This window comes from Plectropomus leopardus, chromosome 3 (genome assembly GCF_026936395.1).
Source record: "Plectropomus leopardus strain MGB_pleo_1.0 chromosome 3, ASM2693639v1, whole genome shotgun sequence".
Classification (NCBI taxonomy): Eukaryota; Metazoa; Chordata; class Actinopteri; order Perciformes; family Serranidae; genus Plectropomus; species Plectropomus leopardus.
Genome location: NC_142178.1, coordinates 30,473,069 through 30,485,782, shown reverse-complemented (window position 1 = coordinate 30,485,782; position 12,714 = coordinate 30,473,069). Strand labels below are relative to the sequence as shown.

The following is a 12,714-nucleotide window of genomic DNA, read 5'->3' as shown; positions in this document are numbered from 1 at the left end:
ATCTTCTAGCCGCAGGTAGATATACCCCAAAATAAAAAAAGCAAACATTTTATTCTATCATTCAGATGATAAAGCTGCAGGAGGCATCGTGAAGGTTTTGAATCCACAATTCCTCTGTGAAAACGTGGACTATCACCTCCCAGAAATCCCCCATATGGCTGCTCCCACGTATAAGGGGCTTACCTTTCCATTATCACTCGCATTACACGCCTTCGATTGGAAATAATGACAGCCAGTGTGGTGGCTGCAATAGAAATAAATATAGATAGAAATAATCCTGCTAATGTTATGAACATCCATCGCCATGCTTCTTTGAATGTTGTCACGAGACGTTGTATAACATCACTCAGCGGAAACGCAGTCATCTCACATTTGTGCTTTATCAACATTTCAAAAATATCGCTCAAGTTTAGCACAAATCTAAAATGGAAACCTGCCCTCTCTGCTGTTTGTTGTATGATGTTTTTTTTTTCATGATATAAATTGCCTCTCCAAGTTCTCTACTAAGCTAAAATAAACCAAATTAAACTTATATGTTATTAAATAAACCAGCTGGGGTCATATTTGATCACAGGGTCACATTTAACAGCAGTTCAATCTGGCAGTCTATCCGTCTTTCCAGCTGCTTTAACCTGTTAATGAGGGTTATCTATGTGGGAATTATACGCAATAACAGGAGATAAGCCTGGTTTAGGTGGGGGAGGGGATGGCTTCGCATAACTCAGGAATGCTATCATGTGGTCTGAGTTTCCTATTTGTGCAGCAGGAAATGCTTCAGTGATAATGTAGGCCATTTGTTTATTTTTCCAATGATTTTAATGGTCCGTGAGAATAAAAGCAGCATAATAATCTGAGGGGAGCACAGGGCGTCTCAAACTGGTACCTCGATAGTGAACTGAGTGTCCCGATGCCAGTATCACTCCATTGCACTGCAAGTTCAGCTCCCTAGAAAATTCCCAGAATGCACTGTAAAAGGCAGTGAGCATATCTGCTCACTATGCTCACTGACTGGAAGTGACATCACCACTCTTCCACTCGGCTACACTTCCAACAGAGCCACAGCCATCGCACGGTGAACACAGATGCGGCTAATGAAATTAAGCTCGGGTAAGTTTGATTTAGGTGTGACAGTAATACTAACTTTGGCCGATGCTTTTGGCCCACATGAGTCAAACATGTAATATTTATTTCACGAGCTGTGTCCTCTCCACACTGATCATGAGACAACAGTCCCTTTGAGGAGCAATGTAACAACGTACGTTTACAAATGTAGAATTACAGCTACGTATTTCACTTTTTACACACTTTATTCTTCATTTTTTCATCTCCTTTGACACAATATATTCATCTAACTCAAGAGAGCAAACGTCATTATAATCACTGCCTAGGAATCATGTAGCAGATTCATTAGCCTGTTAGTGTTCATTGATGCAGAAACCTAATCAGAGCTGGAAATACAATTGACTGTATAGTGATTCACTGCCTGCCCGAGGTTACTCTGAACGTCTGTGCCTACAGATGTGATTTCTGTTGGCAGGTAGAGAGGCTCTCATTTCAGCTAATCAGTAGCAGTTTTTTTTTTCTGGTGGTTTCTTGATTAGCACATGCATTAAATACACAAGCCCTTGTCATTCTGGTGTCTTCAACTTGTCTGTTGTAATAAGTCAGCTGCATAATATGTACAAATTTATACCATGTTTTTAATCATGCATTGTGCTTCACAAACATCTTGAAAATTAGAATGGATTATATTTATAGGTGGTAAATGAAAGCCAAATGGACTTGTAGTCTGGCTTAGAAGTCAATCACTCAAATAAAAGACAAGTGATTAAAGCATTAATATTGAGGCAGGTACAGTAGCCTGTTGAGAGGCTTATTGCAGCCAGGAAAATTTGGGATTATATGTTTCTGCAAACCAAGAAAATGTTAAATATGTAGTTTCATATGTATCGTATAAATGGTTTAAAAGTTACATAATATATATTACTAGACTTTGTCATGGATGGCCTGATACCTGACAAGCTGCAGACCACTGCTTAAGATGTCTGCATTTCCAGCAGTTTTTAGCCACCAAATGTGGGTGTGTTTCAATCCGCCGCTGTTTGCACACCAGGGACAGTGTCACAAAAAGCAGCTGTTTTTCCAGTGTGTTTCCAGTGGGAATTGTGCGACTAAAACTATATTTAGTATTATAATCCAAAACATGATCTTTTCACAACTATAACTAAGTTTTTTGTGCCTAAAACTAACCACACACTGAAATGCAAAGAAATATAAACTTGCAATGTATCCACAACATAAAAATGTACAATTGTAACATATCCAGGGTTTGCAGAAATGCACAATACTAACATATTTTTCTGGGTTACTTATTGTGCTATTATTTCCTTCACAACTATAGCGCTGGTGGCCATTATTAGAAATTACACTTATAAACAAAAATGAGTTTCAATATATTTTCCATCTTGAAGTTGAGCTTTAAATAGGTCTTTGTCCATATCTGTTTATACAGCGTAAAGGGGCACAAATAAACAGTGGATTAAATGATGTGACTGAATGTTTAATGTGAGAGGTGCTGCTTATAGTGATGAGTTTGATGACTTGTCCTTAGCTTTTTCTTGTCTGCTCTTTGTTTTTGTTTCACAAACTCAACTCTCATAACCTTAAACCTTTAGTTGCAGCAGCTGCTTTTGGAGAAAAAGCACAAATAAATCTACTGTAAGCTACCTGCCAAGAACCCAATGGTTGACAGAAAAAATGAGTGACTTGATCTCTCAGTGGTTAGGAGAGACTGAGGCAAAGTGAAAAAAGAGTGAATTTTGGATTTGGCCAAAAATGTGACTCCTTAATGAATGTTCACTTTGCTCTGAGCCAGCTGAAATTATAAACGGGATATTGCTGCCTAACAAGTTTGCCATATCAACTTCATACAATGCCATCATGTTGTATTTACAGTTCGTTTTGCCGCCAAAAAGTGAACCATTACAAGCATCCAGGGCACAGGTGTACTGCACAAAACATCAAAATTGCTGTACCACAGGTTTGGACTTGAAATGGTTTTTATGAGGACAAACCTGTGGTAATCATGTTTCCCCGTGTAGTCACATAAACTGCTCGCACACAGATAGAGAATGGATTAAGAGGGATGGAGAGATTGAGTGAACAAATGAAAAAAAAGAGTCTAACAGTAGTAAATCTGTTTAACGTAGATAGCGTGTACAGACCAGAGTGAACCAACCTGGCTCTAAGCCCTCTGTGTGATGTGTGTCTGTGTGTGTGCGTGTGTCTGTGTGACGTGTGTCTGCATGTGTGTGTGTGTCAGTGCACTGTTTGTGAGACACTGGGCACTCCAAAATAAACAATGTCTCTCTCGTCCTGTCTATTTTTCTCCTCTCTTTTAGTGATGTAATGGTGAAACAAAGGAAAACTGTGTCACAAAACAATCAGCATCATAAATGTTTGTATTACAGTTATAATTCTTCACAAGGCGCATGTGTGTTTAAGACTATTACGTTTAGGTGGCTCAGCTCACATCTAAAAAAACAAGAGGGATTAAAGGAGCTCTATACGACATTTAGAACATCGCTATTGCAGCTGTTTGCTATGTAAAGATATAATGGAGTAATGGCGTCCTGAGCTGAGAATAAAGTCACGCTACCTCGGTGTGTGTTGTATTCTGAGCTTCTCTGATAGTTGCTGTGGTAAACGGTGGTACACCACCAGAATTGTCTCATGCATGCTAACTGTGATAACGACGGACCAGAAATGTGCGTCTTTACCGACACTTGATGCTAAAAAAAAGCCAGAGAGTTTATCACATTACTTTACTCTGAGCTGTAAATTCATCACTTCTGAACTGGAAGGCAGAGGATACCGTCATCTAGGATCCTGACCATGAAGAGCCTCTCCTCTTCAGGGCAGCTGCCTCCATCTCACTCAGAACCTGGGTCCCCCCTGGGTCTGGTTCTGGGTCTACAGCTGCCTGCACTTGAGAGCAGTGTGAAAGCTAAGAGCACTCACTCTGCAGGTACATCTGGGGACCAAAATGTACCCAGAAATACACTGCACATTTACTGACAAAAACAAAACACAAACAAACTTCTCAACTTGCCGCAGAGGCGTAGGGCCCACCGTTATCTCTGTCAGTTGTCTGTAACTGCCATGCTGCTGGGTGATAATCACATTTGATTTTTGATTATGATTTTAGCTGCACTCAATTTTTTTAAAACAAGATTACGGAGATAATTTAATTTGTAAATCAGGCGCACCTTTCCTAGACGGTGTGCTTGGCCCGTCAGAAGTTTGGACTTTAAAATGACGTGATGCACCGCCTCTGTGGTTGTTTTGAAACTCAAGTGTCTCATGCAGGGAGAGCAAACATGTTGGGTTTGGTTTAATTTATTACGGAAATGTGAACAAACAACAATAATGTGCAAGACGTGGTACACAGTTGTGGCTGTACCACAACGTTTCTTTTTTTTCCAAGTTCAATTGTATTTACAAAGAAACACCAGTTAATGTTTAACAAGCATGCATGGTTTTTTTCAAAGCCAATGTGTTATGTTAAATAATTATTAAATAATAACAATTTCAATATCAATCGTGATTATTATTTTTACCTTAAGTAAGAAGTAAGCACCTCAGTAAGAACTGGGCTGTTTTTGTTCAGCAGATTCAGTTTTAGCAGCACGGCGGTCCTTAGGGATGTTACACTTTTCATTTCTAAATGGGGTAAAGAAGGGGTCATTTTAAAGTGCCAGGCAGTGGGATGGAAGTCAAACAAACAAGTATCAGCCACCCGAAGGCAAATGGGCATCACATTCACATCCAAGAATGACCTCAATAGTCCTTCGAGGCAGTCAAGTCAACAAACAAACAAACAAAAAACTAAAGAGAAGCAGTCTTAAAGCTGCAGGAGGTTATTCATTGCAGCCACAAAATCATCACAAAAATTACCGATAATAATAATTTGTCCTCTTCTTCTTATTATTGTTATTATAATTTCATGCTGACAGCAACAATTTTAGAACAACATAATATCAGTCTATCCATGCATCCATTATCTCCAACCTGGCCGTTAGTATCTTAGTCAGATGACACAAACTTGTCATGCCAGAATTATCACGTAACACATATTTGAAGTGTGCTGTTCATGTGTTGAGGTTACGTCACTGCACTCTCTTGTTTCACAGAGAAAAGAGGAGTGGGTAGATGAAAAGACAGATGGTGAGAGGAGAGAAAGGTCTTAATCCTAATGTGACATATGGCCCATGTATATATGCATCTCTCAGTGCTCCTCTCTCTCTCTCTGCAGCTCTCAGCGTGAACTGTGTATCACAACCTCTGTCTGCATTTGCACTGACCCCTCGCACAGTCCCCAGACTCACTGCTGTGACTTTAAGTCCCTTCATTGGCTGTCTGACTTTTAGATCCTGCTCTCAGTTTTCAAATCACTCAGCGGAATAAGACCTTTGACACAAGCCTGATGTGCTTGGAAGGTATGACACAGCCATCCCTTCCTCCGTCACTACCCTGTTGGCTGCTCCCTGGACCAAGAACAAAAAAAAGCACAAGCGGTTTTAAATTAGGGCTGGGCGATATGGCCAAAAATGTCATCGCAATGAAAAATGCATATATATTACAAACACATTGGTCAATATTGATAATTCTCCCATTCAAAACAATTAGAATTAAAATAATGTTAATATATGATAATTGTTAATTCTGGTCAGCAGCATGTCAAACTCTGTACAGATGTTTTTTAAACACTTTGTATGTGTTAATGACATGTTTTACATCCCCAATTTATAATTTCTGCCGTTTCTTAAACAAAACAATACCTTTGTCATGAAGTAGCAATTAAAGTCTGTCTGACGTGACTGAGACAGAAACCTTTTTTACAGACGAGTTATGTTACTAAAGTTTTATTCATGTTACCTTTAGTGATGTTATGTTATCATTTATATGAAATAGCTGGTTAGTCAGTTATGTTAACTTGCTGACATACTGTTAGCATAGATGACTAAATTTTACAGCTACTTTAACTACCAATATGTGGCAAATTCAATCACTGTGCGACGTTATCTGGTCAAAACAATCATACTAAAAATAACTTTATGTGTGTTTAATGTCGTAATGTTAAAACGTTGTTGTACGCATTAGTGGCCAGCAAAACGCAGCTGGTCGGTCCCCCAATCTCGCTGTCTTCTCCTTTTTCCAGTGCTACTCCGTCTTCTTCTGCTGGTTAATGGTAGGTGGTTACTGGCGATCAAGATGTATTACTGCCTCGCTCTATGGGTGTATGGGTTGTTTAATTATATAAAGGATTTACTGAACATTTGTATATCTCCATTAACGGAAATTACACTAATTATACTAATTTCCGTTATCGTTTTAACAACCAGCCCTACTTTAAATGTTTGTGTTTTTCACATTTGGATCAGACAGTTTAAAGATCTACATTAAAAATTAAATAAATAAAAATGATAAAAACATAATTTCCCTCATGTTTTGTTGTAAAATCAAAGAATAAATCACACAAAGCTGGCTCAGTGTTGTGTTAACAAGCACACATCGGCCTACTGACATGAAAAATTTACTTGACTTCGATAAATAATAAGTCAATCCAAAGCAATATTGTAAATTTTGAAATGACTCATGACAGTTTCTGCTTGACAGGCAAACACACTAACACACACACAAACACACACACACACACGCTTACAAATGGCATATCCGTCAGAACAACTCCCAGTGGTGCAGAGAGCACTTAGACCTTGTCGCTTCAATCACCCATCCACTCGTCCATCCATCCATCTTTAGAGGAGGCTTCACTGATCACAAACAGTTCTGCTCTGTTAGCTGATTATACCAGACGTGCAGAAAGTGAAGTGATGTCAGAATGTAGCCAAACATCACGAATATGTTCAATCATTACTGACTGATAGACACAAAGCAATTTATAGTTCGATATAATCAATCAGCGGTGTCAGCCAGTTTCGATTTATGACAGCTTATCACACACATTTTGGAATTAGCTGCCAATATCAACCATTTCTTGCTTGGAGCGAACAAGACGAACAACATGTCTTCACAGGAGGCGTGAGCGGCACATTAGCAGCTCCGGCTGTGTCTACACAGGATGCATTCAGGCACAGTGCTGAGTGTAGGTCACTCGTGTTTTGGCAGTGCTCAGGGCCTGACACACAATCACTATAATTATGTGTGTAGAACAGATGAAAATAGACCTAAAGCATAAAAACACGCTTTGGGTCATTTTCGCACATATTCATTAAGGGCTCATTTATACTCTTTTTACATACAAAAATAGATGCATCTCTTTCAAACATTGTGAACATCATCTGCTTTCATTCCAACAAAAAGGATGCATGAAAGTATGAGAGGGCATAGTCAAATGTTTCAGATAACAAACAAAGCGGCGTAATAATATACCTTTTAGCAAAGGCACCGTTGTAGACGTCCACGGTCTACGAGGCCATTAAATACTAGGGCTGTACTTGACTCAGAACTATGTCAATAGAATCAGATTCAGCTGTTCAATACAAATATTTGACAATTCATTTTTGTTTTCCATATAAAGTTTGAACAAGTTCAGCGGGACATTCAGTGTGAAAGCAGCATTAACCAACAGGTTAACTTCAATAATGACAGATTGGAAATGTACATTTTTGGCTGATACTAGATGTAAAAAAAAAAAAACGTTTTAAAAGTGTCTTCATCGTCTCCTACGGTCTTATCTGGCTTGAATTACACAGCATTGTTGCCATGATAACCAGTGGTATTGCTCCATTTTTTCTGTACCAGTCAGCTTTCAGAAAACACGCACATATAAAGACAAAAAGAGCACAGAGTACGGACAGAATGTGTCCATATACCTCTCAAACGATCATATTTAGGCTTTAATTCTTAATCTGAACTTCTGGATGTGTGATTTTGTGCTTTAACTTTTGTTTTAGATGGGAAATGTGTTTCCTTCATTTTGCATCTCCAGCTTTATCTTCCTTTATTTGCTTAACAGCTGTATTTAAGCATTAAAAAAGCTGTTTTTAAAAACTTTAATAGTTTTGAGGCGATTAAGTAATGATTTAGTTTCACAACATGCAATCACTTTATTAAAATAACAACTATTTGGAAATGTGCAGCATTTTTTCTGAGCTGCTGAATGTGTGAGAGCACAGCTGGTCAGCATTATGTTGCAAAAGCACATGTTGACAGTGTTTTTGTCATTAATCTTTCTGTAAAAAATGATAATGTTGAACATTAATACAGATTATGACAATGAAAGCTTGCACAATCAGGGCTATTTTATTACACCAGTACTTTGGAGAGCATTCTGGAGGAGTTCCCCAAACTGAAATTTCTACTCTTTTTATCGTTTGCCCCTGGTCGAGGGACTCCTAACAGGTCGGGACAGTTCTGCAGCTCTGCAGCTCTACTTAATCCTGGAGGAGATGGAGTGACTTTCACAGGTTAAGAAAACTGCTAAAATGCTTTTAATCCTGTTCCTGAAAGCAGGACCAAATCTGCGTCACTGTCAGTTTTAGACATTTTTACCAATCTAATTGCAAAATTCCACTAAACCCTTAAAAATCATGATCCAGGTCTGTGTGTGTGCGCGTGTGTGTGTGTTTGAGAGTGAATTATACAAAGCAGCTCGTGTGCGGCCTGGACTGACTCCACGTCACTTTAGAGTATTTGCTGTCAAAGTCACTAAATGTCTCCACTGCGCTGCTATTCATGTCTGCCTGTCTGTCTCCTCTAATTTCTGTCTCTGTCTGCCTCCCTCTGTCATTATCTCTACTTGTCAGTGTGTCATCATGTCTGCCCACAGTTTGAAGCTTTTATGTCTTGCAAATATTTGCCCTTCCGGTATGTGCTAATGATGAGTGGCCCTGACCATATCAGAAATTTAAAAAAAAAAAACAAGAAATAGCTGTTTATTGTTCAATAACAATGCACAAATCATTTGGATGTTTCCTCAGAAATGCTACCTCTTATGGTATCACTAATTACAATATAGCAAAGAATAATGGAAGTGATCCAAATTGTTAATAAATAATACCACCGGTTAAGTTTAAAAGATACACATGGATTTAACTCTTTTGTTGACTTGTCACTTGTTTCACATGAAGTGCTCTTGTTGGTCTGTGGACATTTGCAGCCCGTTGTTATTCCCACGTCGTCAGATACTGACGCTTTGTCAAGCACCTCTGCATTACTGAACACACTGGGGTTTCAGCTAACTCTGATGTAAACCTGTCCCCGTAGAAACAGACAAGCATTTACAAGGGGTCCTCTTTCACAGTTTGGATATGTCTGTGTTCAGGCCTAGGTGTGATTTTGAGGGTCTTATGGGGTTTTGGGGGTTTTACAACGGTCATGCATTTCTTTCAGTTTGGTGTGCTCTCCTCGAGCTTGAAAGATGAGAATAGCCCTGTTCTGGTGTCAGATCTCAATGTTGTTGTTGTGGTTTGTGTATGCTTGTGCCTTTATGCTAATGTAACCTTTATGTTGACTTATTGTAGTTTCATGCAGAATCTCTGTTACTCACCATGGTGGTTTCAGCAATGGAGCCAAAGCTGTTGATGAAAATGTTACAGGAAACATTGACTGGAGGACCTGCAGAAAGAGATAAAATGATTACAGTAGATGGATAAAGAATAAATACAACTGTGCATTATTTAAACTAACACATATAACTATAATTATAAACTTCACATGAGGAACCAAAAATATCCAGAGAATATCAGAAACAAGGCCTCACATCAGAAACATGTTCACTGGTGCATTAGATGAAGTAGACTGTAGTTATCTTTATTCATTACTTTAAGCATCTAATTTCTTACATGAGTGGTAAGATGTGCCCCACAAACATCATGCACTCTGTGTGTGCATTTTGACCAATAAAATAACAATGTCAGTTCCAACACATTCTCATCCAAAGTCATCACATGTTGCCGCTTTGCAGTGGACTTTATTGTCGGCATATTATGCTCTCGGTGTCCTTTGCATCTGCTCTTTACGTTCCAGGATGCCACTACCATGATGTCCACACAAGCACGTGTTGGGATGATATTGAACATGGTAATCTTTAGGCAACAACAGTGCCTGGCAACCAACGTTGGGACACTGACAAACACATGCTGGCCCAGATCGTTAGGATTAGGCAAAAAAGTTGTGTGAGATTAGGGGAAGGAGGCACATGGTAAGGTGTAGAAAAAAAGCATCAAACTCCGACAAGGAAGCGAACACCGGACTCCCACATGAACGTCCGGGGTTTGTTCGACCCATCCACCCCTGCTTCATGCTTACATGCACCCTTATTTTTACATCATACCTGATGCCATCCTGCCATGTCTCATACGGGCTGGACAAGTTCTGTCTGGCTGTCTTAAGTGATGTTGCCCATGTGTGTATTATGCAGACACGGCAGGTGCTGTCAATCCGTATAATAACTCCACAACTAGCTATGTTCGGTTGCATTCTCACCTGATGTCCAGCAGTGTTTCATGCAAATACCAAAGATGGCTTTCGGCGATGTGATCTCACACCAAAAGCACTGTCAAAGCGGTGATGTTTCACGAGTTTGGAATGAGAACAGGCTGTCAGTTCACAGTCCGTGCTCAGTTAAGTGTTATCACCTGACTGTTTAGGCTCGAGCCAATGCAAGCGGACACTGGGTGAGAAGCGGAGTTCACCCTGTGCAGGGCTGGCACATAGAAACAGACAACCATTCACAATTACATTCACAGCTACAGCCAATTTAAAGTCCCTAATTAACCTAACCTGCATGTCTTTGGACTGTGGGAGGAAGCTGACACACAGGAGGGCCTCAGCCCAAAACTAAACATTTATCCATGTCATTGTGCCTCTCAGGGGAAGCCCACTCTGTTTGCTCTTGAGGAAAAATACAAGCAGACACATAGAGAGCTTTGTAGATACCTTTAAAGTTCGGTCTTATCCTGGCATCATATCCAGACGTCCTGCCCATCAGTTTGTCCAGAAAATCGGAGGGAGACATCGGGGCCTGCCGGGCCCTCGCAGCATTGTCCAACTCCTTACACTGACCCACACTGTCAGGGCAAAAAAACACAGATAACACAAGTAAACATCTGTGACAGTTTCACAGCAGGATGTGTATTTTGTTACTCTCCTTGTCAACTGATGTGAAGCACCATAGTGAGTCAAGTTATTGTCTGTTTATGACAGCTTTTATGTTTGTTATTTAAAACACCAGATTCATAAACACCCCGAGGACTGAACTTACACAAGACAACTTTTGAACCTAAAATTTTCAACCAAGGAGTCAAATGATTCAGGAAAGTAGGAACTCTTAACTTTATACTGACGAGACAGTCACTCCTAGCCAATTTGCAATGGTAATATTTTAATTAAATCAATAGAGTTGTTGCAATCAGTGGATTCATCAGTAGGCAAAGTAAATTTGCATGTTGCGTTCACATAAAATCCAAATATCAACACACAAAATTGCACAACGTCCAAAATGGAGGAAGCTATCAGCTGTAGGGCAAACAAGCCCCCAGGAATTGCACCAGGCTTTGTAGTAAATTTTACATCATTTCCAAAAATGAAATTACACCATCTGGGTCCATCAAGTGATGCCATTGGGCCCAGAAAGACACATCTGTAAATCAGTGGATACATTTTTTTGAGCGTCAAAACCTCTGCAAAATGACCTATTTCACCATTAAGATTTAATCCATTCAGTTTGGTACCATTTAGAAGTCTAAAAGAGCCGCAAGATTAAATTATTTGATCACCATTCAAGCTAGCGGAGCGCTAAACTGGAAGTCAGCCGCTCCACTGGCGCAAGTCACCCACTCAAGGCATGCACACTTGGCTGCGCTTGGCCGCCGTCTCTAGTGCGCATGCCTTATGGGTCCCATAACGCGGAAGATCCAAATACTTTCATACCATGGAAATAGTGTTTATTTGCTTCATGCACTACTGAGCAGCTCTCATAGGAGTATACAGGGTCTCACCTCCATGCTGTATCCAGGTTTTCTTTATACATCCATGAGAGTAACATCCAATTTTTTGTAACTCTGCTCTAGCAGGCATGAACTGCTCTAAAAAAGGTTGGTTGAATTCTTTATTTAAATGTACTTGGCAGTTTGTGTGTGTATGTGTGTGTGTTTGTGTGTGTGTGTTTGTGGCTGTCTCTTGTGGGGTGAATGGGTTGTTTCTTCTAAATGCTAAGGTAAAGCTTGATGATCCTGAAACTAGACTTGTGTATGTGTTTGTCAGTTGGGAAAAAACAGAATGTTTCCTAAAATAGCTCAGCTCTCTGTAAGGGTCATACTGCTCGCACGTGCGCACGCACACACACACACACACACACACACACACACACACACACACACACACACACACACACACACTATTCAGCACATCCAAGTGTAGTTTCAGGATCATCAACCTTTAATTTGGGACTTGGAAGCAGCGACCATTTACCCCAGCAGGGAATAACCTTACACAATCATGAGAACAGACTCACAGCGTTTACCATGACTTTGATTACTCATTTAAAGGGGACACATTACGCAAAATGCACTTTCCTTGGCTTTTCAACATTAATATGTCCCCCTGGTGTTTCTAGAAACCTTCAAAGTGTTGGAAAAGACCATCTTCTCTCCCTTTCTCTTGCTCAGTCTACAAGAAAATGTGTTAAAC

At 39.8% G+C, this 12,714-nt stretch overlaps 1 protein-coding gene across 3 annotated transcripts in view; it reads right to left on the bottom strand.

The window, feature by feature from the left end:
- The window catches only part of glra3 (glycine receptor, alpha 3), a 70,204-nt gene that overhangs the window by 27,113 nt on the left and 30,377 nt on the right, over positions 1–12,714 (bottom strand). For all 3 annotated transcript variants that reach the window (XM_088072954.1, XM_088072949.1, XM_088072957.1), the window contains exons 2-3: positions 10,963–11,093; positions 9,572–9,639 (exon numbers count right to left, since the gene is read on the bottom strand). In XM_088072954.1, the coding sequence (XP_087929080.1) occupies positions 9,572–9,639; positions 10,963–11,041 (147 nt within the window). In that variant the 5' untranslated portion in view covers positions 11,042–11,093. The remainder of the gene's footprint in view (positions 1–9,571; positions 9,640–10,962; positions 11,094–12,714) is intronic.